The 27,774-nt window shown below is 44.6% G+C and overlaps 1 protein-coding gene across 2 annotated transcripts in view; it reads left to right on the top strand.

Annotated features, from left to right (window-relative positions):
• LOC306715347 (nck-associated protein 5-like) overlaps nt 1–27,774 on the top strand; it is a 118,277-nt gene that overhangs the window by 3,506 nt on the left and 86,997 nt on the right. The window contains exons 1-2 of one of the 2 annotated variants that reach the window (XM_079185675.1): nt 333–414; nt 9,631–9,733. In XM_079185675.1, the coding sequence (XP_079041801.1) occupies nt 9,671–9,733 (63 nt within the window). In that variant the 5' untranslated portion in view covers nt 333–414; nt 9,631–9,670. Of the gene's footprint in view, nt 1–332; nt 415–9,630; nt 9,734–27,774 lie in introns of those variants that run through there. The other variant, XM_079185674.1, reaches the window with a different exon arrangement.

Here is a 27,774-nt window from a genome sequence, read left to right as displayed (position 1 = left end):
TAGCTTGAGAATTTGGTTTGAGTTGTATTGTAAAACACACATGGTTTGATTGTTTTTGTATTTGTTCCCCTCTCTCTTCAGTGAAGCAGAGTGTCGTTGGGAGGCGAGGTCCCTGATGCATGCATGTAAAAGCACAGTAGTCTGCACCTGAGGTGAGTGAGCGGTAGCACCCCTGGTTACTCTTCAGTGTAGTCTGTCTCCACCTGTGGCCTTAGTTTCTCCAGTTTTGCTTAGTTTATGTTGGGCAGATTTAAAGGTTGTTATGGTTTTCACTAAGGTATTTCCTGTGGTGTAATTCCTTTCTCCCTTTATTGCACTCTCTCACAGATAAGGGCATATCTGAGCGAGTGGAGGAGGAAGACGGGATGTGATTTAGGAATGATGGAGGGTTCAAAAATAAGTGAGCGCTAAAGTGTAAGTAAACATACGTATGCACAAACTCTCAAAACGCATAATGGTTCTGAGGTAGTAAACTACACCGGTCACGCATTAGTAATGACCGTTAAAATGTCTTAACATTTATTGACATTATTTACTGTGGTTTCTGCATTTTTTAAACTTTGATCAGGCATTCCTTTTGAGTTTTGATTAAAATAACGCATCACAAGTTTGCGATTAAGAATTGTAAGACTTCCTTCATCAAATGCCATTTTATGCCGGTCAACATAGTGCAGTGCTGCTTTTTATCTGATTAGCTTCTGACGCTATGGTCTAATTGAATACCTGTGATGGAAGGCTGGTTTGGAATTATGGTCTTTGCTTGGCTGTTAGCTTGGCTCCAAAACGGCTCCGTTTGTGTCAAGGAAGAGTCTCAATTGTAGCCACGACAGAAAAACATCTAATAATTCACCAACATTTCAAAATGACTGACTTCTACACATTGGAGGAGTGTTTAAGGACTTGACTCCTCGTATGATCAATATGTGGATGTTGAAGGACACTGCTCCCCATGATGGAGCACACCTGTGTCCTATTCCTTAATGCCTGTGGAGCTGTTTCTGTCCCTCAGTACCCTGAAGAAGACTCATGTCCAAATGTTGGTTTATTTGTTATTTTAACATCGTGGCTACTATTGTGCTTTTATTTTCTTTACACTTGTGTTTTCGTGGTCAGCACCTCTTCAACACTGGGGTGCATATCCCCTCTTATCTCATCCTGAAAACACAATTTATGAAATAGTCGGTCTTTAGACTTCAAAGTCTTGCAACGTCGTCAGCCCACTCAGTCTCACTGTCTCTGTGAGCGAACCATGTTGCAATGCAATGAGCTTAGAGGGGAAGAATGCGACAACAGAATGGAATTATGCGAGAAATTATTGCATTTGAGACCACAAGGAATGCACCAGAGATGGGCTGAAGCAGAGCATTTGTTCACAGTGGGGTAGGGATGACAAACAGTGGGTGGCCGACGCTGTAGCTGAAGGGCTCGCGCACACCGGCAGCAGGCTAGAAACATGGAATCCAAAGTTGATTTGACAGGAATGCCTGCGTTCTATGAAAAGAAAATGAACTAAAAATGCCATCTGGGATAAGGTTGATTCGACTTCTTGTGGGCTGCGAGGATGGGTGGCAGCGAGGAATGTAACGCGCTGAGGAGCGCCCTGCAGAGAAGCCAATGAAAAGCAGAGTGCTGGTGGCTCCCGGGTGGCATAAAGAAGTCTACTTGGCAGTGAAGCTGGGAGTCATGTGCCTCCATTTAAATGAGAAGGAAAGAGACGGGGAAGGGGAGGAAGAGAAATACAGGCTGCTGGCTCTGCCAAGCCGAGACACTTGAGGAATGCAGCAGCAGCTCTCGATCCGCAGTACTACCATTACAGTTACTGCTGTCTGAGTCAGGAAAACGGCTCTTCCAGTCTAGTCAGCAAGTCTCACAGCCAGTGTAAACGGATGACGGGCAACACCATCAGACCAAACTGTTGGATCCTGACAGACGTTTGGAGCATAGAAGTATTTTAACTTTGTGTGCTGCATGCGTCCACGTGTCTGAATATGGTTGATAATTGCACATCGCACCGTGTCTCTCACCCAAGTGTTTCAGAAGTGATCACGTCTTTTTTGATGTTTGGAGTTGAGTGTGTGAGGCATGTGGTCTGACTCCTCCAGCCCTGGCAGTTAGTTAATAAACACAGGCCTGTCAACAGCTGCTGGTGATGTAATGTGGAACTTCTCCTTATCCTCCCGCCCCACCCTGCCTCCCTCACTCCCTCCACCACCCTCCCTTCTATTTACAAGTCCCTCTGGGTGTTGATGCAGACTTCCAGCAGCGCCAGCACAGATAGTGTTTGTGTGTGGCTTCCCCCTGCAAGTGTTGCAGGGGGATTTACGATAGCATGTTTTCAGCTGCCATCAAAGGAAATTCCACATCATCAGGTTGTCTTCCTAACCAAATCACCTCTGAGAGTCTGGGAACTAGAGAGCTGGCTCCAAACCTGTTGAGTGGAGAGGATCCGGCCGACGCAGAGTAAGTTTGGATTCCTGCTTGTTTGTCTTGTGACCTTACGGCTGAACCGTTTCACCTCCATTCAGAGTGTGAGAAGTGTGCAGAGCTTGATGAAATTGGTGGTAATTAATGCTAATTGCTTGCAATGGGTCAAGTAGAACTTGTGCCAAAACATTTGTAAAAAAAATTAATAATTTAATGCAACAAGTACTGGCGGTTTCCCTGGTGAGTAACAGAAGTATGGCTTCATTTATTTTAGCTAGCCCAACTTTAACCCTTTTTATGCAAAGTATAGTAAATGTTGCATAGTGCTGTCCAAATGAGGAAGCACCTGAAAACGTTTTACATTTGCAAAATAAATGTGAGCTTTAAAAAGCTTGAAACATTACAGAAAGATGCTGCTAAATTAGTGTTTCCTTATAACTGCACCATATGAGATGTTGCCACATTAATAATTAGCCAGCTAGTTGCAGCAAAGCATCGTTTCTAGACTCAAATTAAACCTACAACATAAGACGAAAATAAATCATCACAATCAAAACTACTACTTTGAATGGAGAAAATATATCTTGTGCTTGGTTTCTGACGCTAAACTGGCAGCTGTTTCCAGAACTTTTCTGCACACAGGAAAAAACATGCAGAGAAATCAACAAATGCAAAGCGCACTGTTTGTCAAGCTGTCAGCAGCCGGCTGATGAAACGCTTGTGTTCAGGTATGTAGTGAGCTGACAATTGCTTGATGCCTGCATACCAAAGTGAGAGGGGGGGCATGGTTGTGTATTTTGATAACGGTCGGAAAATTCCTCTGCCCTCTCTTGGCTTGCTGCATCACCCCAGGGCCTTTGAGTATATTTTTCTGGGTTTTTTTTTTTTCTACCTGTAGCTATCATGAGAGAGTTCAGCAGAGAGTCACGCTGCCGTCCGACGCACGCTGGGTTTCAGTGGAGCGTCCCTCGGCAGGAAGCTCACTTCATTTTTTCCCCAGGATGTATATTAAAGCATCCTACGCATCTGGTGGGATGAGCACAGGGAATTGTAGGGACTCCCCTCATGAACAAGATGACGACATTGTATTGTTTTGGTTTTTTTTCCACTAGACCTCCAAACCCTCCCGCCTATTTAAACCCCCACATTAAATTGTCTGCTAAGTACTGCTGACTAAACAAGAATTAAAGCAGCTTAGACAAGTCCTGTCTGGCAGAATCTTTATCATTAAAGGTGTTTGAGAAACACAATTTCTTGCGAGCAGATTGTTACCCTTTTGTCTTGTTTGACATGCTTTTGGTTAGGAAGTCATTTAGGTGTTAGTGTAGTTAGTAAGTGTAGAACCAGTCTTTTCAGTATTCTGTGAGCTGGTTGGATGGAACATCAGTCATGTTGGACAAGCTTTCCACTTCTCTTCAAAGAGACAGCATAGCAGAGGGTCCCGTGCAAATTATGTTTCACTTACCCAAAAAAAACCCATTTAAATCCCGGAACACTTGAGAAGACAGAACTGGAGCATCTGGAGATGAGTGTGAATATAAGCACAGAGGAGTCGATTAAAAATGCAGAATGAGATGTCTCTTATCTGTCTTCTTATTGCAACGGGTGATTTGGAAATGCCTCACGGTCCTCCTGAATGTCTCACAGCTTTTGTGACTGTCAAAACATAACGAGGAGCTCCGTTTGTTCAGAAATTCAATATAGAAGATGTACTCCCTCAGTCACGTTGTTCCTGCCTTTAAGAGTAATGGTGAATTAAACACCTTTTGGTCGGACGAAACAATTTAAAGTTGCTGAGAATTCATGATGAGCCCTTCATAAATGACTTTTGTCTAGATGAAAAGAAATAATCATCCATAGCAACCATACACACATTTCTATGCCGCTCTTAACAGCTGTACTCCTTCTCATTGTGTTCGAAGGACATATGTTGTTTATTCAGTATAGGCTGTCCTTTGGAAAATAGACATGAGCCATGTGTACAAACACCCAGTAATGCACACAAAGCTTCTACTTTTACCGGTGGATAGTACAAGTCCATACTTCCCCTAATAATCAGCTTTTGATGCCTGAAAGACAGACGAGCTCATGCAGTATGATCGTAACATATAACCTATGTGCACATGTTCCTGGTCTTGATTAATGTAACAAATAGCGTCAACATTCATTTTAAAGGGACTGTTAAATTGACATTCTAGCCTTGACGGTAAGCCTCTCATTTTCACACCAGTGTGATAAATACTTGAAAGTTGTTATGATTACCAGCATGGTTTAAAAACAGAGACCATGAGTGAGTGCACACTGGAAACATTCAGAAAAAGACATTGAGCTTAATGACTGGTTTGCTGGCAGTATAAAAACAACAGACTAGTGTAAAATATGGCTTATTGTTGGAGGCTCCCAGACCCAGTAATTCCACGTTAGGCCGTTCCAGGCTACAGTTGGTCGTGCCAACTGTATCGGGACACATGCGGCGCAGGACCAGAAAAGCTGGCCAGCAGAGGGACTCAAAACATCCGATCAGCATAGACCATCTGTGCTGCTAGAATACAGATGGAACTCTCTCCCCGCATGTTAAACCCCACATCAGACACTTGCATGCTTCAATTTTCCCCTCAATGAATGGAGAGCAATAGCACCCCCAACGTCCCCTCCCACTTCCCCCTCGCGTTTCAGGCGAATTAAACGCGAGACTCAAACGTATAATCATCCCGGTCATTCATTCTTCTCCCATGGACATGGCAATCTGGATGAATCATTCAGAAGAAAAATGGAGAGAGAGAGAACTGGGCTGTGTACCGCGGGGGATGCCTCTGCGCTGACCCCGTTTCAGTCTCTCCCTCATTCAAGGCAGGCACAGGGCATTGGAGACTAAATGAATTGGTTCCTGGGGCAAAAGGGGTTTCACCAATCAATGTCCAATCCCATCCACCATACATTTCCAGGCCCTGGCACTTCCTGGCATTGCTCTTTTTTGGGGTCGGCAGGGTATTGATCATAGAGGTCCGAGTCACTGTTTGGCCAAGAGGCTTTTCTTTCTGAGACCTTTTTGTTTTCAGTAGGTTTATAATAGATGTGAGCACTAATTGAAAACTCGTGCACAATGCATGCCTGGAATCCCTTTCTCTAAAATCTTTGGCGCTCCCTCCTCCATTCTTCTCCTCCAGATGGCCATTTAAATATTTGCTTAAATGTATTTGCTCCACCACTTATTGTATAGTTTAATGTATAACCCATGACTAAATCAATTCACAATGAAAACAAGCAAACGTGGGACATTCTTTTATTGCAAATTCTGCTGCAATAATTCCTCAATGAAAGGTTTTGTTTCATGAGAAAGGGGGCAAAGTTCAAGCAACACAATTCACCCACTTGATATCTGTGTTTGAACTTATGACAAAGATTTCTTACTCGTGTGAAATGAGAATATGCGTGGGGTGAATGCCTGACTGTATTGGGTACAAAGGGCAGTATTGTCGCTTGTGGCAGAGTCTGGACCGTCTAACACTGCAAAGTCAAAAGCCAGAGGGCGGAGAAACAGTGTTTCTTCAGCAGACCTTCACTGTATGTGGAGGATTAGTCCGGCTACAAGTTAAGATGAGAATGACTGACTGCAATAAATGCACAGCTGCCTAATTCTTCTTGGCTTACAAAGGAACAGTATCAAACCTGAGCCATGACAATCCATATTCATGGCCAATCTGGGCTTATTATCAACATTTATCCACGAGGCTCGCAGCCTGTTTTCTGTACAGCGATCTCTCAATGGGTTTAAGTGTTATCATTAAGCTGTTATCCCCTCACATTATCCCCGTTGTAGTTGGGAGCTGTCTGGCGCTGTGTGACCTCAGCTGGGTCCTCCCTTGTTCCTGGAGCAGATGTTAAAAAAAGGGTGTCTCCCCTCCTTCCCCCCTCCCACCTCAAACAACCTCCCCATTCTGGTTGTACACGCACACACTGACACACACACTGTCCCACAGCGCCTCCTCCCTTCACCCTGGCATCTAATTAGGCCTACAGCACAAAGACTCCCAGATGTCAGCGTCCTCCTGGCCTCCTTTGATTATATCCTTTCCACCCCACTGGCTGACTTGGTGACTGGCTGGATGGCCGGCTCGGGGCTGTGCGGACTATAGGCGTTGACACGTGTCACTCCGCTTAGGTCAACACCGAACCGGTTTAACATATCAGTAATTGCTTTTGGTGTAAATCAGAGGGAATCTGGAGGGAGGTAGGACAGTCCAATGGGTTGCTGAAAGGCTCTTGGATTGTTATAAACGTATGGAGCATTTAAATTGATCAGCATACCTATTAATATGATGTGTAGTTTTATCTAAACACAAGACAAAGTTCCATCTTTTGAGGAATACTGAATGGCATTAATTTGATCATTGGATCACTAGCTAGTCACCAAACCAGTAGTTGTTGAACCAGCGTGTTTCCGCTTATTTAAGATCACATTTGTTTCTTCTCTTTTGAGCAACCAAGAAACATGAACACTGATTCTATTTTGTATTCTTGCATGAAAACTCTTGTTTTCCTTTGTCGGAGCTTAAAGGGATATTTCAGATTATTTGAAGTAGGGTTGTATGGTGTACTCATCCATAGTGTATTACCTACAGTAGATGGCGTTCAGCATGACCCCAGTTTGGAGAATCAGAGCACCATCAGAGTTGCAAAGCAATATACAGTTCAACAGCAAAACCTATTTTAGAAACCTGAAATTTCCTTGACAAAAAACTTAATTTTACCTGTCATAACATGGGAGTTGCTGGTCAATGGAGTCTTGTGGCTTTGAAGAGAGCATAGATAACGGCTTCAGTTCCTCATCAGAAAGGGCTGTCTAATGGCAAGGTAAAGATGTGAAAATATTCTAAATATAGCGTACACTTAAACTTTGACGTTGATTCTTTTAGGCTAAAATACGACCACGGCAGAACATTCCTCTGCTACCGTGCTGGTACCCTCTACTGCAGTAATACACTGACTGTGGATCAGTACCTCATACTATCACTTTCACTGCAACTGACAGCAGTTTGTTCTGTAAAAGGCAGGAGTTTGCTTGTCTTTGATCTGAATACCCCTGATATCTGGCTTTTAATGTGTTTGCTTCATCTGTATCACTTCTGATCCATCCACTACCTCATCTCTCGCAGTCTATACCCTCAGGAAAATGTTGACTGTGTTTTCTATGTCGGGCAATCAGGCACACTGCTATCATCCATTTCAATCATTTACTTTCAATTTCCTATGCACCCCCCCCTATCTCTGCATCCAAGGGAAGCCATGGGCTTTACTTCCTCTTCTAATCTCCAGGGGAAAGGAACCAAACTGAAATGCAATCTAAACATAGACCAGAGCATTTCATCTGATGCAATACTTGCACAATTAGTCATTACAAAGCCAGACCGAGCGACGGGTTGGAGTCTGATGTTTGTGTCATTAAAGATGGTGCATTTACATCCTCCTCACTGATTAGGCAACTTCCTTATACACTACATAACCCAAGGGTGTTCAGAAATTGGGCAGAGGGACACTATGTTTTCATCCAGAACGGATGTTATATTTGACACAGAGGCTGATCCTTCATGCAATCCGATGTTTGTGACTTCATGTCAATACGTTTGGACTTAGCAGATTGGTAGTGGATGGAACATGTCATGTTGATGTGTGGGGATGTTTGACAAGTGCAGTCACGCTGCTGAAGCTTCAGACAGGGTGTAACAGATATAGCCTGCAGCAGATGCGAAAAAGCACGATGGGACGCTGTTTGAGAAGTGTGGTTGCATAAGTAGGTTTGTGAGCGAAGTAGACACAACTGACCTGAAACGAATGGATGAATACAACTCGGCCTCATTTCTGAACCTTTCCAATAGTGGCACTAATCAGGCGTGTGGTCACTGCACCAGTGGATCTGATGCTGAGGATGTCGTGAGATGATTTTGGGAGGCTTGCCATGATCATTTCTAAAATGTCATGCCGTTTTCATATTGGTTATAGTTTTTACTCACCCTGAGATAATCTTCATTGTCCTGTAAAGATTCACTGTCCTGTACTCTCAACAGAAGGTTGCAAGAATGTTGCTGTCCTAAATATGTGGAAATAGTGTTTGTTAGTGTATCAGTATGGTGCCAACCAGTGTCCAGGTTGTTGCTGAGATGGAGGAATAAATTAAACCCTTTAAAATTGCAACCAAATTACTTTACCTTTGCTTTAATCTGCCAAATTTATAAATGAAAAAAGAAAGCCATAGATGGCCATGAAATATTAAACACTGCTCTGAGGTAACAGCAGTGACGGATATCCCAACTTTTTGTAGCCATTGTTAAAATGCACTTAGGTAACCTGGTGGCAATACTTGATTTCTTAAACGGCATGTAAAGAGGTACCTGGTTTGTGTAATCGGCCAGAAACTGGAGAAACCCCTGCTAAATATCCCATGAAGAAAGGTGTATTGGCCGTACAAAACCAGGTTTATATGTTGTACTTTAAGATGAGTGTGTAGGTGGAACCCCATCTTAGTTAAACACATCCAGGATTTATCCACACATACCTGCACATTTTAATACAAGTTGTGTTGCACGGACGGGGTCTCTGACCCTGTAGCGTCCATCAGCTGACCTTTGACCCTGTCCTCACCAATGAGGAAGTGGTGTGCTTACTCTGTGCACCACCACAGTGACTCTAAAGCCCGGGCTCTTTGTAAAGGAGTAGTATGCGTGAAGAGAAGTGTTTATCTTCTGCTGTGGTCTCAGTCGGACCAGGTCGGACTGGTTCCCAGCACTGTTTGGAGAGGCCTAGAAAAACAAAAGGGCTGGAGCTTGGGTTTTGGGGTTGTGTTGGAGGGCGGGATGCCTGGGTGACGCCGAGAGCTAGCAGTAAGATCTAGCTGTAACGTTGTGATCCCAGCGTGCTGTCAGGCCTGAGGAGAAGTTCACACTTCCGCTCATATACGGGCTTGAATTTGAAGGGAAGGCATTGCGATAGAAATGGGAGCAAAAAAGGGAGGAAAGGTTCAATAGTTACAAAAGAGGACAGCTGTAACTTTATCTGAAACTGCTGCCACTGCTGCTCTCCACTTGGACTGTGAACTCTAAAAGGTGAAAGCCTGTTCAACAGCGGAAACGTGACTTACCGGAAATGAGGTGTTCCTTGTTGACTTTCTCTCTCTGTCCTCCACTCCTCCCCCTTTTTCCCTCCCTCCAGGGCTTCCCAGGTGTGTGGATCGCCGCAGGGCAGAGGGACCATGAACAGACGCCTGGAGAGGAGTGAGCATTTAAAGAGATTGTCTCCTGACAGCGGCCTGCCGGTAAGTCAATCCCCCAACACACAGCTTTTAAGATCGGTCACTTAGTCAGGAAGCAGACGTCGTGGAATGTCCTCATTTTGTCTTGATCTATTGCTGCACTGCGGACTTATATCTCCAGACGGAAATGTTTGGGATTCTTTAACTTGCAGCTCAAAATGGCTTTGGACTAGAGAAGGATTTAGGTGAAACTGACATGTAGTTAGAGATTTAACCACTTGCCACCACTATAGATTGTCACCATCAAAAGAAACCGGTAGATTGTAGCGTTTTTTAAAAATGTTTTTAATGAGGTTGTCTTTGGGACCATGCTGTCATTGCTGTGGCTTGTTTGGACTACTTCCCACTGAGCATTTGTCTGGTGCGCTTGTGTCTCTTTATACATACTGGCTAACACTGCTCATGCTAACTATCCATGCTGTGCTTAGTTTATTCACATCTGCTGGGATTTAAAACGTTTCTCTTTCTGTGTCAAGACAAATTTGTCCCAGGAAAGATCCACTTAATGTTGAGTGTTTAGAAGAGAGAGACAATGTTAAACCTCGCATGAGTGAAGATGAATTACTTTTATATTCTATCAACCATACTGTCAACCAGACAAGAAAATGCACATTTATAAAAATGTCACAGGCGCCCTGAGAGTCCAGCATTAGTAAAATGAAAGTGTACATCCATGTGTCAACAGCAGAGAGGGAAAAACAGCCTCCCATGACTGTTTGTGAAACACGCTGTGGCTGCCGGTGATTGACAGGCTTATCTTTATGCCGGGCCGCTCTCGCGAATCACAGGAGTGGAAACTTGTCTTGGCTCAGGGTTAAATGAAGGTGAATCTGCTCGCAAGTAGCCTCTTTTGAATGTCAAGTGCAATCATATAGTGGCTGCTGCGTTGCGCCTGCATGGTAGTGAAGAAGCTTAATTCCAGTTCAGTGCATACAGTGCAGTCACTGCACAGGAAATAATAAATCAAGAGTCTTAAAATAGCATTTTGGTATAGGAAGCGCTGAAGCCATCAAGGACGCATTTGTTGCAGATTAAAAGGCAACTGTTTTAGATTGCAGTCTCTCAGTGTAACTAATTAGAAGGATGTTTTTCTTGAAAGGAGAAATACCCCCTTAAACACTATAAAACCATGACGTAATCTACAGTTAAAGGCTGCATTTCTGCGGGATTTTGTTGTTTATGGTGCAGTTTGTTTCACATGTCTCTGAGCGTGAGGCTTTAATGAAGCTGAACGATGTCAACATACTTTATTGATGTGACCTGACTTTATGACTTGCTGCTGACCTATGTTAACCCACTGCTGACATGCAAGAGAGCCTGAGTGATTAAAGTGCTGCTCTGGTGAACCGATCTTCTTTCAAAGTTCCTGGATATGTACCTATCCATGCATACTGTTTACATTTTTTCTACTTACCCTTTACATACAATGGCCATATTGACTTTTCGTCCAGTTGTCTCTGGTCATAGCTTCTCATTGGAGATCACCGACATAACATAGATACACCAAGGGACTAAACCATGAATACCCATCCCGCGAAATAACTTCTGCAATCCCCAAAACATCAAAAATGTATCTGCCTAAAACTGTCAATCATTTCCTGAAACCACAACGTGAGGGTGAATCTAGAAGGAGCGATGGAGCGACACACTTGAATCAGACACTTCCTACTTTATAATTAATCCACAGTGGTTCGGCTTTGTGAATGAGTAACTTAATGTGACACAGGCGGCGATTACTTGCCGTTTTGTGCCGTTTCTTATCTGTTGACTTTGTGATTCATAAAGGCTTTCCGAACGCTATCGCTATCATTAATAGTTATTGGTTGATATGAGATTCACTCTGGCTTCAATTGCTTTAATTGGATACACAGCGACCTGATTTACTGTGAGGAGAATGTAAGTAGGTCATATTTGTGATATGGGTTTATGATTCAGCATGCTCACATGTGTCCACTCGACTATCCATGCATGCATTTCCCCCCCACTGTTTTTCATTTTGTTCCTTCTTCTCGCCTCCCTCCTCTCTCGTGAACTAATTTGACTTTCTCATGTTCGTCCTTCTTGTATCTCTCACGCACTTTCTCTCCTCTCGCACCCTCACTCAACTCCGTCTCTTTGTCTTGCTCCATCGTTTGCCTCGCTCTGTCCTCACTCTTTTTCTCCCCCAATGACTTGTTCTCACTCGGGGCAGCGGGAGCATAAGGGGGCTGGCTTGTTTTTAATAGTGGGACATGAGGAAGCCCAGAGCACTTTGGTAAAGGTCCAGCATAGATCTGGTGGTGTGCAGATTTTAATTCCATGGCACGGGCAACCAGGAAGAGTGCAAACTGCTTTTGATTGAAGTTTGTTACCCAGTTTTATTTCAAGTTAAATTAATGCAGTTGCTTAATATATGCACACATATCCTGAAATATCTCTTTCATAATTGCTAGATCCTCTGCATACCATACCAGCAAGATTCCCTGTCATTTAATCATGAATCAATGACACAGAGATCAACATCAGGACTATTGTGAATGCTATAAAGTAACAGTAATTTAGAGCAATTTGTGGATTGTCCACCCTTTCTGTGGTTGAGTGAGTTCAGACGGAGGCCACTGAGTTTGTCTCTAAACTCAAACTTTGGTCTTTATCCTTCCAGTGCTGATGGGGGGACATGATGTCTCTGGCCCTCGTGGCCCTGCTGGCCCTGGCACAGATAAACCTACTAAGTCCTGTAAACACTCCTTTTCCTGGGAGGATATGAGCCTCCGATACATTTATTTTTTCAGGCATCTGAGGAAACACAAGAGGGTTTCTGTCAGACGACACGTTCCGCTTTTCCCTCTCAATCACCTGTGAACCAGTTATCGGCCAGTCTGCTTTACATAACGTGGGGTATGACCTGGACAGATGACCCTGTGTGATCCAGCATTGTGACAGAAGGCTGCCTGCTGCGTTTTGTCTCAAGGTTGTCAGCTTTCTTTGCGGTAGATTACACTGTTTCACACAGAAAAATGTTTGGCCTTGTTTTGTTGCTTTCACAAGGCGTTCCATGTGTTTCACGGCCTGGTCGGATGATGAACTAGAGAGATTTTCCACCAGGGACGCCCCTGACAGATTTTCAGTCCACGCTGACACACAAAGCTTGAGACAAAATACCATATGTCAGCTGTGGACCAGGTCAAATATTTATGTCTGCTCTTCTTTGGATGGATTACATGGCCTAGCTTCATACAAAGCTTCTATCAATCGTCTTCGGGTAATTTGGTGAACGTGGGGCTTGAATGTCAGTCAGGACCACTACCTCACACATGCATAATGCATTGAGCCAGCATATGTTTCCTCCATGTATGCGGTCTAGGTTTGAGGGAATTTCCCTGCGTGTGCGTATGCATGTGCGTGTTACTCTAGATACATCAAACGACACAATGACATTACGTCAATTACTTATTTGAACGAAGCGTGTGTGTGTGGCCTTGCATGTTTTTAAGTGAAGTGGACCCTTGGTCAGCGTTATTGGCATCTTATTGATGAGTTTCATTGCAGTGCTCGGCTCCTGTAGCAGGACGTGTTAGACCATCTAATCTGGATCAGGTTATGTAGCTCAGGGATGGCCCAGAGTAACGGCACATATAGTAGCACTCGCATGTAACTGGGGCACCATTTGCATTACATAACGGCTGTGTTGCTGGGTTGATTCGCTGCCTCTATTTATTTTTATCATTTGATGCCCGCCTGCGGATGAGACTCTCTTCGTCATGCAGGGACGCGCACGGTGAGCCCGATGGCCGTGGACGGTCTGTGAGCTGTTGCTAGCTGCTGCCAGCCATCTTTATCTAGGTCACGGCAGACGCTCTGTCAAAGCTCTGTCCTATACAGTGGAGGCTAGCGCAGCGGTTTCATTCAAAATTAAAAGTAAGAAGTATCCTCTGTGGCGATGTCAAAATGTCTTTTATTCAACTGAAATACATTGACAGGTAACCAGCATCTTCTAGCGCGTGCTCTGATGAGAAGGACTGCAGAGAGAAGAGCGTGCAGAGTGCTTGGACTCTGCCTATTTTCACACCTATGTGCACCTGGCCTGTCAGATTGTGTTTGTTGGAAAGTTTTGGCGCAAGAGCCAATCCAACCTGAGATGAAAGGCCCTTCTAAACTGGCTAAACGGCACGTCTGAAGTAGCATGTAATCACCTCACCGTGACTGGTGGTTGGAGTGGATATGATGAGTGCCCTGTCACGTGTGAAGAATCCACATCTCCTTGTCTTCTCGGCTTTGTCTTGGTCGGTCTGTTGCAAATGTCTCATTTCCATCTTACAAAAGAGCCACTCGTGCTTCTATCTAATGTCGAATGCATTTCCTCAAACCGTGAAGTAATACTCATCAACCCAAGGATGCCTAAACTGGTGAGAGCATGTCCTTGTTTTCTCCTCCACACTGTCTTCCCTGCCAACGTGTATAATGTGTGCAGCAGTGCAATCATGCTCAGAGATAATTGATAACAAAAGGCCAAATTGAAAACACTCTGCAGGGGAGGGTTAATAATCAAGTGCACCACATTACTGATTAAACGCTTGCTGCATAGTTGTGACTTGTATTGAATAAACAGCATGTAGCTGTGCTTTCCTGTTTATCCCCAAAGTATTTGGGTTTAGCTAAATCCCCCTGGCTTTTGTCAAGCCTCCTCCTCGTATAAAGTCTTTCACGTGCTGATTTGCTGCCATGCTGTTATATCAGGCTGCAACTTGTTTCACTGGACCATTCGCCACCGGCGAAAGTAAGACAATAAAATTGTCCAAGAAACAAACTCTACAACAGACAAATTAGTTTGGTTTATGCTAAATTTAAGTGCAAATGATTTGGATGGTATGCCAGCATGGTGTCCACTTGGCAAGGTTTGATTTCCTCAGTCTCACCCCCCCCCCACACACACACACACACAGCCCATTACAGCTGGCTGTTACAATGCATAATGGAGACATAAAACTTAGCATGGGAGCAGGCTCTTTAGCTGGATGGGAAGAAATGCTCAGCCGCATCTGATTGGCTCCCACATAGTCAGGCAGTCAAATGGCGAGGTTTGATATTATTTCTGAGAAGCTCAAACTAATTGAGTGTAATTATATAGTAGAAATCCACCGACAATGCCGTCCTCGGCGTGGGCCCTGTTCTCACGCCATGTGCATTGCAAGATGCCAGAGCTCAGGGGACGAGTGCTCACTCTGTGCTCACTCAGTGTGTCGGCTTGATTCTTGAGCAACCGGTGTAAAGTGTGGTTCTGAAGCCAGAGCTGATTGGACTGTTTGGGTGGGAGCCGGTTGCATAACAAGATTTAGCCTCTTCTTGGAGCAGCTACCTCTTTTCTCTCAGAGCACTCCGTCTCTCACACTTCATCTTGAGTGTTTTAAATCAAGTTTCTCAGCAGGGGTGTACCAGCCTCTGGCCGGGACTCTGACAGCTCCCTCAGCGTGCAGGTGACATACCACGCATACCTGGGCTCGCCGCGTGGGTAGCCACGGGGCCGCAGGGTGTGGGAACCCAGCAAACTCTGGGAGGCAGAAGAAGTGGCGTTTTCCCCCTCCCCTCGTCTCATGGGAACCGTCTACTCTCTCATGAGCCCGACCAGAAAGCGATTACAGCGTTTGCGTTTCCCTAGACTCCAGTCTGAATCCCAATGGCTTCCCCCATATCCAACCACACGCTGTGGATAAGACTAAGCGGCCTCCATTCGCTTGTAAAATTGGTTTAATAATTGTCGAGGCTGTTTTGATATGAGCCACTCGTCTGTTTTTCCAACCTCCAAGTAATGAGATTTGGCAGTACCCCGTTAATACCTAGCCTGTGTTTTTATTAGGGCAATTATCCAATATTTTATGGATCTCGGCATCACGTGTAGAGAAGTTAGGTGAAGGAGTAGTCATTTGCACAACATGATGTCAGAAATGTAGTTTCTTGGCATTTGCAGGGATTTGACTGGAGCTTTGTGATTTATTTCAGGTGAGTAGAGCAAAGGATTGCACCGTTTTGCTTTGGGTGATGGCAGACTCAAGTCACAAATTTGATGACTTTGATTTGGCTTGGAAGAATCAAAAACTCACTTTCAACTTGACTTGTACTTCAACACCAATGACTTGTGATTTCACACGGACTTGAGCCTTTTGACATGAAAATACTTGACAGCTTCCCCCGAGACCAAAGATAAAAAAGCGTGTTCTTTAAAGTGTGCCACGAATCAATTCATTTCCTGAATCAACTGACGTTAACGCTGTTCATTGCCAGCGAGTCAACACTTAATTTCCCAGATCGACGTTTGTTGCAGGAAGAGAACCACGAAGAGCTGATGTTACGTCAGGGAGCGGCAGTTGGAGAAAATAATACCAAAGACAATTTAGTTTGAGTGCAAAACTACACGGTGTTCAATGAAGAAAGAATCGCAGGATGCAAAACGTGCAGAATTAACAATGCAAATGTTTAAATTACATTTGGTGAAAAGTGCTTCATAGCTTGTTTAGAACTTGAAACTCAAAATGTAGGACTTGGGACTTGAGTGCAAAAACCTGAGATTTGCTTCTGACGTGCTTCACAATGACTTTCTCCCACCTCTGGGTGATAGTGAAGCCAAGCGTTGCAGCTGACCTGCTTATTCTCAGCTTGGCATGTGAACCCTCTTCTCTGCCTGCCAATGACACACTGATGCTTGCTAATGGGCGCTGAAGTCTTTGACCCGTGTCACAAGTTGCGTGTACCTCAAATGCCTCAGTAATGATAATGCATGAATTTGCCTGCTGAACATACTGTAGGTTGATGTTCGCTTTTATCTGTGACTAAGGGGTTATCGCTTGTCGCTCAATCAAAGACACTTCAATCGGAAAAATAAAAGAGAAAGCTTTTCTGTCTGTTCCAAACTAATTGAGGAGGCTTTTACTTTGTAGTGAGAAGGACACTGAGTTTCTGCTCTGTGTGTGTGTGTGTGTGTGTGTGTGTGTGTGTGTGTGTGTGTGTGTGTGTGTGTTCCCTCTCAGGGCTTTGTGTCAGCTCTTTATAATTGGACGTCCATTTTCCCTCGTCCAATGAGATCGTCCTTTGTGCAAATTATGGACTTTCTTCTCCCAAAGGAGATCAAAGATGAAACCGTGACCACGTGCAGTCGGAGTCACATGCCTTGTTGCCCAAACATTAGCGCTTTGCACCGATCTCTAGTCACCCTGTGGTTTCCCTCAAAAGAGCGCAGTGACGGGAATACAGAGGACTGAAGTCTGCAGGAACGAGGTGAAGACAGTCCTCTCTATCTGTCAGTCAGTGTGTCCTCAGATTTACTCGGGGCTGAAGTGGAAGTTTATCACGCTCAATTAGGAGACAGTAAAAACATGATGTGTTTATAGTTCAGTGGTAACTTTTGATTATTGCCAGTTTTACACTAAAAGGTGTGATAAGATCAGATGTCTTGAAGAAGTTATGTATTTTTTATTCCTGTAGTTCATCATTCAACCCTGGAAGTATAACAAAACATGTCTCCTTGGTTTTTATAATGTGGTGATGAATTATTAAAACCGCACATCAAAAGCATGTAAATGAACAAACCTTGAACACGGTGTGTTTCAGCAGTGGATTGACTGGTAAGTGTGTAAAAAAGTTATTTTTCTGGGTTCACTGTGTTGAAATAGAAGTCTGTCTCAGCAGAGAATCTTGAAACCTGATCCTAAACACAGGAGTCAGTGGAGCTTATCTCAGGGTGAGAACCCTGTCCACCTGGCGTGGAAGCTCCATCTTGGGGGACGTTTGTTCATCATATGCAGATGAGGCACCATCTTTGGATCCAATGTTGGCACTGCAGGTTTGGGTTTGAACAAGGCAGAACTGGCAGAGGGCAGCTAACAGGATTGGACGTGCAGATTAAGACCCCGGTGAACGAGGAGAGGCAGATAGCAGGAGGATGAGGAGGGGCTGCATCTGTCAGCACAGCGAAGACCACCTTGCAGCTGGGGCGGGATAGACTCGGTCTATGGTCTCCTGGCAGACTGGGTGTGGGTGTGAGAGGCAGAGGGTTGGTCGGTTGGCGCGTCCTGTCTATTCTCCTGCACAGTGGCCACCCTGTGATCACATCCTCATCAGGCCCAGAGCCAAACCCTCAGCTGGGATCTGAGAGCTCTTTCATGCTTGGTTTTCTGAGACCACGGCTAAAAACCTTGGGCAGCCAGGCTTGTTGTAGATTCTTTTGATGTTTTTCTTTTCAAGCGACGAAACACAATTTGAATGTTTGGCTGTCACATGACTACTTGTTTGTTTTTTTTGCAGTTCCCTTCAGTTCTACGACGTGTTTCAGCGTCTTCACAGGACCCTGTGTTGGTTGGTGGTCTGGGAAGTGCCACAAACATCCTAGAATCACTCCCTGCAAAGTCCAGGGAAATATTTACATGTTTCCGCATTAGCGCCGACCACTGACTAAATACATACAGAAACCACTTTACAGACCAACACTTGATGCTCAAGGCCTCACTTGTTTTGTTTTTGATACGGGTTGATTGATGACGGCCGAGTTTGTGTGCAGACGTGCGAGATTGAGCGGATGTCTGCTCACATATGTTGATGCGTACGAGCATTTCTCCATTTTGCAGCTTGCCTTGCGTCTGTGAGTCGGCATCATTACCACACGTGTTGCCTGAGGACACTGACAGGCTCGTTATAGAGGCAGAAAAAGATGCCTTCCAGGGTAATCGTCTCACACACTGGTCGGGCTTGTATGGTGAGTTCCTACCAGGTGTTCAGAGGAGTGGTGCTTCCTGGCACCTGGTGACCTCTTTGTTTTTAAAGGGTTAGAGGTTAAAGCTAAAAGGGGGGGGGGGGTGGTGTTTACGGAACCCAGTTTATTTTTGCTCAGCACATTCTCACAGAGATTGACTCAACTGCTTGTAATTTACAAATAGTTTCTAACTTGACAAAGTATATGAAGTATTGAGTCATTTCGACCTTGGCGTAGTCTCACAGCTATTCCAAACCACAATAATCCCCCGTAATTTGTTAAATTCTATTTATATTATTTGACCATTAATCTCATTGAGGCTTTGATAAATGGACCGTCTCACTTGCTTAGGACACATTACCAAAATAGTCAGTCATTCGGGAACCCAGATTCAATTTTCTGGCCATCCCAGACCAAAATCATTATATGGGTATTAGTGTCACGAGGCCTTCTCTCTGACAAATGAAGCATTCATGAATCACCAATGGATGCATATTAAAATCGTATTGTATGGACCTAGTTGCTCATTTAATTGATAGAACGCTCATCGTGTCTTCTGCTTTAAATGGTTGACTGCTGTTATATAATGGTTCAAACTGGTTTGATGCACAGATGACTGGTGGCATTAGCTCTAATCCAGCCATTCATCTTCAAACCAGCAGTGAAAGTAGGCTTTGCTTGCACAATAGTTTCTTAGTCATTTTCTTATTAAATTAAGTTCTCACGGCACTTTGATGGAAAACAGTTAGTCACTTACTGGAATGCGTTCAGGGCGTTGATTTTACACCTGCGTTACCTCGGTAGCTTGTGAAGCGACTGTCATAAATTCCTTGCCCAGGCGCCTGCTGACTGATGAGTTAGTAATCTGCGTTTTAAGCAGGAGCACCACCTGTCACTCAACTCCCATCAATCACAGTGATAGACACAGGTCATGGGCTCAATTCTCCGCAGGACAAAACGTTGCTTATTTTGGGAGATGGCGCTTTAATTAAGACTGAATCTCCACTGAAGTAGCTCATAGTAGATATTGAAGCTCCAAAGCTTTGTGTCTTGTCAGTCTCTACTTGCTTGTTCATTGGAAGTTCCTGGAAACCAAATCACCAACTAAATGTAAGAGTGTTTTACTAAGACAAGAACTGCCCTCCCACTTTTATCCCCCACTGACTCGCACGTCTTCCCAGTGAGAAGTGTGTTGACCAGTACAAAGTAGTTGGATCGGGATCCTCTCTCTTCCTGCCAGAGCTCACAAGTCATACGACATAATTGATGTCAAACTGAGGCGCTGCGGTCACAGGGAGACAGGGGAAAACACTCCTGAGGCAAAAGTCAAGGAGCCCTTTCATTGGCTGTTTGATACTCCTGTCGCTCTGCCAGTCAGCTGCATGAACACACACACATTTTCTCTAAGCTTTTTCCGCTGCCAAGTCTGTCTTTACATTACCTTAGATCTCCCCGAGTGGCGGCAGCAGCAGTATAAGTAAAGCGGCCAGTGTTCAGAAGCCACATCATGACTGAGTGTGAGTTTTGGACAGGAGCTGTAGTCTCAGAAAGAGGAGAAACAGCCGCCCTGGAGTCTGAATTAAACTCCTCTCTTGACTCGTGTTAAAGTTTAATGTCGTTACACGCGTTCACAAATACCAGCCAGTCACTGCTTCACACACAAACACATGAAAACCGGCACGCTCTCCCGGGCAGCTAACCACAGCTGGTCTTGCCCAGGTGATTTAATCCGAGCTGACTTGCTGGTTAAATATTGACAAGAGCTGATGTGGCCTTGCTGAGGAGAGACGAGAACTCAGACGAGGCTTTTCGCTGCCAAGGCTGCCTGCTGCATCATCATTCCTACTCGCACACACACACACACAGACTGCCAAATGCAAACACACATGCACACAGTGGCAGGCAGCAGCTGAGACTCAGCAAGGCAGTTAGGGCAGAAGAGGCGAACGAAGCGGAAGAAGAGGAAGGCGAGCAGACGAGAAAAGCGGACGCAGGATGAGCCAGTTCTTAGACCACGGCATCGTGTCGGTCTGCGGGAGGATCCGAAACGTTTCCCTGCTGGAGCTGCTGGCGGTGAGTCTCGGTCCATACGTTTCCCCTCCGGTTCCCTCCATCCCTTCCAGCCCTCTATCTGTCTAGGAGGTATCTGGGGCAGGAGGCAGGCTGTCTGGAGCTGCAAGTAGGTCTGACTGGGTGATAATCGGGCTAACATCCTGCCTTCCAGTCCGCCCGAATCCATAACCACCTACAGCGCTAGTGCCCAGACAGGAGACAGGAATTGCCCAGGGTGAGAGGTGCAGGCCGAGGGGGAGGGTCGGTGAAGGGAAAGTTAATTTTCATCAGGAAGCAAGTGAAGTACAAGTTTGTATTTGGTGTGTGCATGCAATATTTAACCTTTTTGTGCTGAAACAAATGGTTAAATAGTAAAGATTTATTGTTTAAGTCGAAGCAAAAAAGATGATAAGCTGGTTCCATCTCCTGAAATGTGAGGATTTGCTGCTTTGCTTTTCTGTAAATTTAATATCTTTTGACTGTTGGTTAAACAAAACTAGTGCATTTCACAAGACTAAATTCTTAATTGTCTAATACAAAACCAATTCTAAAGAGGAATTTATAAGAAAAGAAAATGAAGGCTTTGCCTTTGGACTGACACGGTGTGTGTCCATGCTTGTCAAATGTATAGGAATATCGGACTTCTTGTGTGGTGCACCGAGTGTAGCGATCTCTCCATGTTCCATATGTAGGTCACTAGCTGACAAGCTGCGACTACCACTAATTGCGTGCGAGAATCCAGCTTGTTTCATGTTTTCCGATACATCTCCAGACGGCCTGAATCAGGAGACCTGCCTGCCATCTGCACACATGCTTGAGATGGATTGTGACATTTGACAGTTTATTACCAGGTTGCCTAATGAGCGGTGTGTATGCATTGATATGATTGTGTGTGTGTGTGTGTGTGTGTGTGTGCGCTTGGGGGAGAAACCGGGATTTGAATGTGTCGCAACAGCAGGATCTAAAAATATCACCTCTGTTTGAAGATGCTTTAAAGTGCTTTGATTCTTGACTTTCTTTTAATTTTTGGATACTGCTGACATGATGTCCTAAGTGCTTCGTCTTATTGAATTGTCTAGAAGAAGTCATTTGTGTTCTTTTGGAAACACAGCACAAGATTTAAAAAAAGAAAGAAAATAGATTATTTTATCTTCTCCATTTTCTCTCCAAGTCTCCTTCCTTCTTTCGCTCTTCCCTCCACTTCTTCTGAATTATTGAGCCAGAGGTGTTTTGTGGAAATCCTGGGGTTCTTAGCCTGCCACCGCATGGACACAATTATGCAGACAAATGTCTCGGCCGAGCTCCGAGGCTCCATATATCCTTTATCTAATTACATTAACAGGAGCTGGATAGTGACTAATGGCTCGTGGAGGGAGGGCGGGGAGGGGGGGCACGACGACGAGGAGCTGGAGAGGCCCGGGATGCATGATTGCATTTTTCCATCTTATTTCACTCGCTCGCTTCTCCTTGTGCCCAGATCGCTCCCTGTGCTCCGTTTAGAAGCCCCCCCCCCCCCCCCCCCCCCCCCCCAACAACCCCAAACCTACACACACACTCACTGACCCACTGAGCCTTTTTCCAGCCTGAAAGAGTTCTATGTAGCAAAAATACTTCAAGACTGATTTCTTTCTTTCTGTTTCGCTGTAATGCATTGTGCCATGAATGTTGGCATTCTGGCTGATGTTCTGCACCGTCCATCATATTTCTGTGACGTTTGTCCGCGCTGAGGCTGCACTCAAAGCCTCAAACTAAATAAAGCTTTGTCAGGGCAACAAGAGACTCTCTTGATTACATTGCTTTTATCATGGATTGAATGAGAGCGTTGCGTGCACCGAGGCCACAAGTGAATGCAGACCTTTTCGCCGTGCAAACCACCTTAAAAGTCCAGGAGTGCTTCTTCTTTATCATCCTCAGCCGGCTGAGCCTGTGCTGCCAAAATGAAAGCCTTTTCAACCTGCCCGTGGCAACAGAAGAATAGACTGCACCACTCCTCGTGACTTAGTCATCGTAAAGCAAATCTCTTTTTAAGAGGGTGTTTTTCATGCTGCGACCCATTAGCTAATAAGTACATAATCCAAAGCATACCATTTTAGATTGATTATGTTCTTTTAGGGCAGCCATTGGTTTACATTCGTTTTGATATCCACTTGCAGAATCTTGCTGGGGACAGCTTGTGTTTCACATTTTTTTCCACTGTTTGTCAAAGTGATTGTGTGGTAATGGAGTTGCAAGCCGACACTGTTATGAAAGTGTTCAGCAGAGCATGAGCTCCATCCCACTTCTATAATATCTGCTAATCCTGAGTGTTTTGAGTTTGTAATGTTTTAATACTGCAAAAGTGACACAATTAAAGGATAGGTTCACATTTTTTCAACCCCGTCTCAAAGCAATATTGAGATTGCTGCAATCATTCCTCTTGAGGAGATCCCTTCTGAACTCCATCATTGACTTCAACGTCCTTGTTCTCGGGGCTGTAGCAAACCAAATAAAATCTTACACTCCAACAAATCAAATGGTTGGTGGGGGGAAAAGAAATCTGCACATATATAAATGAACTAAATCAGCACCCTCGTAGGGTAAATGATTTAGAATTAATCATGAAAATATTTTTAACCCAATTAGTTTATGCCTGAATAAGAACAACGGACTCAAAGCCGATCAGCACGCATTTGCCCATATTCATGTTTTCCGAAAATAGAACGAACTTTGGAAGCTTTCATTATTAAAATATAATAATGTTATGAGAGCCAATCTGCAGAAATGTGCATTAAAGCCACTTTCTTCCTTTAGTTTACTGTGTCTCCATCACTGCGCAGCAGGAAAACACTGTGGGAACAAAAAGAGGTACAAAGAAGACATTGGAGTCGTGTTAGGAGGGGATCTCCTGACAGCCATCATAGACGGGAGGAATGATTACTAACGAGCCCAAATACGTCACATCTGATGTGCAAAAATGAGTGCCGTGCGACAGCACACCTGGCAGTGATGACACAAAATGATGATTCATAAGTGTCTGAAATGTCAACTTACTGATCGTCGGTTATGGAGAATAATGAATGAGTGACACTTTTGTTTGTGTTGCCGAGCCACATTGCAATGCACAAAGAGATGAGCTGCTCACAGCTGCAACACATTAACTCTAATTACAGATGGTGGCGAGACTGCTTCAGGGAGTTCTTGTGAAACAAAAGTATTAATTCTCTGCATAAAAAATGTTATTTTATAAATTATTATTTTATTAAAACATTGATTTGGTCATTTAAATTACATTAGTCATTTAGCAGATGCTTTGATCCAAAGCGACTTACAGATTCTATCACATACACCGTAGGCACAACTACGGGAGCGATTTTGGGGTCAAGTGTTTTGCTCAAGGACACGTCGACATGCGACTAGCGGAGCTGCAGCCGGGGATCCAACCACTGATCTCCACTCGGCCACAATCGCATTTGAAATTGAATTAAAAAAAAAGATTGTGTTTAATATTGTTCCTAATCAGTGCAACATCAGAAACTAATCTCGTTTTTAGTGTCGGTGGTCAGTGAACAAAGCCGGTGTTGGTTGGTAGTTTCCTGTTTTTCCCTGAGAGCTTTGCATCAGGCCTACAGGAGCTCAGCAGTCTGCTGGCTCACATTACTTTATGCTAATATCCCCCAGCTGCAACCTGCACCACCCTCCTGCTTCCCTGCCTTGCTTTCAGTGGCTCACACACACTCGCACAAGCCCCCGGGACAGTCATGGGAGGGCCATGAAAAGGAAGCCGAGATGATTAATTAACTCTGCCCTCATTTTGATACTGCCTTATTGGCTTTCAACAGCCGAAATTCAGCTTCAGAGCTTTGCATGGATTAATTTCCCAGCACCACCGCCGCCTCAACAGCTTCCACCCCAAAACAGACACACAAGCACACTTCCAAAATATTGAGGTCATGTTGTTACTCATGCTACGGTGAATGCGCAACATTGGTTTCTGGGCAGGTTGTGTTGCTCAGCAGAGAGTGAGGTGTCTGCTTTGTTGAAGGTAAGCCGCTCTAACAGGAAACTAGCTACAGATACTGCTGACAGACACCGTCACATTTATTCACCCAAAAATGGTTGAGGTTGTTTTGGATTTAATCAGGTTTCACGTATTGCTCAATATTCATCCCATTCCAACAACTACTACTCACACACGTTTATGTGACCGGTTGATAATGTGCCCAAACACTGTTGCCCAATTCCTCTACCAGAGCAGTTTGGGTGGCGTCGGTTTGACAACATTTTTGGCGTTTTGTTCAGAAATTAAGAGTTTAGGATAAAACTCAAATGAAGTGAAATAAGTTGTCTTGAAATTTCAGTTTTCTTCGTAAACAAAAAATTTAAATAAAATGACAAAGCACAAAAATGTCTCACCTCAGTGTGTGTGTGCGCCTGCTTACGTGTGCATTTATGTCAACTCAAATACGCTATCAATGCTTGTTCATGTGTGAGCAAATATACATCCTGAACAGGCCGTGTGTGTGTGTGTGTGTGTGTGTGTGTGTGTGTGTGTGTGTGTGTGTGTGTGTGTGTGTGTGTGTGTGTGTGTGTGTGTGTGTGTGTGTGTGTGTGTGTGTGTGTGTGTGTCATAGTGAACACCAGGTGCTCCTGCTGGTTGTGTCCCTGCAGTGGCCTGACCGACCGTCCTCTGGTCCCCTGTGCTTTTTCCATTGATGACGGCCTCTGAGTACAGACAGCTCTGCAGCTTTAAAGGCCCTGTCAGCTCCCTGCAGCAGAGCTAGACACAATACAATAGTGCTCCTGTATATTGTCTATACACTGGGGAAAAGCCTGCAGCACAGCTGTCTTTCATTTTTGTCTTTTTTAAACTCTGCTTGCTATCCCTTCTGCTTCTCTCTGGCCTGTTCTCTCTCTCTCTCTCACATTGTGCACACATTGTGAGTCATCATCTCCCCTCCAAACAAAAGATCACCTGCCTGGCTGTGTGATGTGTCACAGGGTGGGAGCCCTAAGGGGAAGCCTGTAGCCCCATGTGGAAGTTTGTTAATTGTGTGTCATAATGAGCTCTTATCTCCCAGAAAGCACCGAGGGCAATTTTACCCACTTGATGAGAGTTATTGTTTTTTTGTTGGATATTCAGTGTTCTATTGGTGGGTAGAGTTTGTGTAGCCTCTGACCCTCCTGGTCTTTGTTGCTCATCGTGAGAACATGGGTTTAATTCTGTCTGACATGTTTTAAAGAAAACGTCCAGTGGTTATTTTCATAGCATGAGGCAATCCCTCCGATGTTTCTCCACAATATCCTGCGCTGGAACTCGCTCATATGCAAACACGGCAACAGAGCGGACACAGCGAACGCTGAGAGATCTGCCTTGCCTCAAACTGCTGCAGTGTGTTGCATTATAATAAGGTGTTGTCTGCAGGGAACTTGATCTTCTCTGACGTGGCTAATGCGCTCTGTCAGAAGCGTTTGTGGCTGATGCTAGCCTTGTCTCCAGTTGGCGAAAAGTCGGCAAGAGGGAGTTGAGTATAGTCCAGCTCACCACATCCGCCTGCCGGCTCCACTTACACCACCGCCTCACAGTCAGGAGGCAGTGACCTTCATGCCACTCCCACTGTTTGAGGAGTCGGGTGCTGTCAGGGCCGATAGGTGACTGTGTTGATCTTTTCCCTGCCTGCTAACACAGTATAGTTTCCTAATCTCGCTGCAGGTTAGAAATCAAGCCAGCAATTTGCATTTCCACATGGTATTCAATTGTGTTATCTCAGGGCTTGGGAGCGCTCATCATAACACTGTCCGCACATTATCTCAAATGCCAAGTATCAATAGGTGGTGCAGAACAGAGCCATTACTACGATTGGAGAGAAATTCATGCAGGAGCTGTTTGATGGGGCACCATTATAAAGATTTGCCGGCTGGAAGATTTGCCATTTCTGCAGATCCAATTACTCGCTGATAAAAGTCCTTTGGCGTCGTCCTCATCCGGCCAACAGGATTCCAGAAATTTTGCAACAAATTTTAAAGTGTTTTAAGAATCAAAACTTTGTTTACATGACACAATACACATTTCTTTGTTTTGCATTTCCAGCCTTTAATATCACTCATTGATTCTTGAGAGAAGTCATTTGGATGCTTGGCTCTTTGTCATGAAAAGGCCGGCTGTTCGTACAAAAGGTCCACGAGAAGAATCAATATCATCTGCATGTAGTAACATTTGTCTGTGTGAGTCATCCGGCTGGCTGGAGCCATTCACATTATTGAGTCTCAGTCACTTTCTAAAGAGATAATATGATCTGCATGCCTTTCATGAGTCCATAACTCAACTTTATGGTGATGTGCTTGTGGCGCTCAATGATTTTCCGGGATCCTCTCTCAGTAGCCAGACATCAGAGGAGTGATTGGGGTTTTATGAGGCGTACTGAGCCTCAGGTGAGCAGGATTGAATGAAGGATGCGTTGCAGAGGATCGTTTGACCCTCAGGGCTGATTGTCTGACGTGTCAGTGGTCAACGATTGTCTTTGTGTGTGGTCACGGTGGTCACTGAGGGGCTATTGTGGGAGCCCGTGGCAGCCAACGGGCTATCGAGCTGCAACTCAACATCCATCTGGCACAACAGCTGGAGGAGCTGTGGATTTCCACAGGAAATTATGTAGAGCAAACATGATTCCTATGATTATTTAATTACGTTCATTTCTTTGGGGTTGTCATCAATTTGCAGGAAATGGGTCAGAAGTGCTAACAGCCCAACAAAGCGGTCCATACTTACTCTTTGTTAAATATTGCAGTACAACCCAGCTACACTAGTTCAATCACAGAAAAACATGCTTTCTTTTGGAGGCATTTCCTGTATTTTCTGTCTTCCTGCCCTTCCTCTGTCTCATTCCTGCCTGAGCTTTGAGGAGGGGGGGGATATGAGACTCAAGTCGAACCAGCTGAATTAGTGCATTATTAAGCCTTTCCCCCCCTGACCCACTTCCCCTACTGCCTGCATGGCTGGACTCCTGCATGTGTACACTGGGACCATGGAAAGCATCTGAATGGTCTCAGGTTAAGTTTCACTGTAAATGGACCTCTTATGTGCAGAAAGTACTGAGATGATGCTGGAATGAGGCGATGGTGAAAGCTCTTTATTTTCTCATCAGGCTTCCATTCAGATGGACTTAGTTGGTCCCTTTCAGGCCTCATGGCACCAACAATGTGATCAGGTATCGGCTGCTGACCAGCAACACAAAGATACAGAAAATAGCAATTTGTTCCCTCATAAAATCAACATCAAGCGACATCAAACTGTCCA

The sequence above is a fragment of the Pholis gunnellus genome (assembly GCF_910591455.1).
Source record: "Pholis gunnellus genome assembly, chromosome: 24".
NCBI lineage: Eukaryota > Metazoa > Chordata > Actinopteri > Perciformes > Pholidae > Pholis > Pholis gunnellus.
The sequence above is the reverse complement of the archived record's forward strand: the minus strand, read 5'-3'. Positions and strand labels throughout refer to the sequence as shown.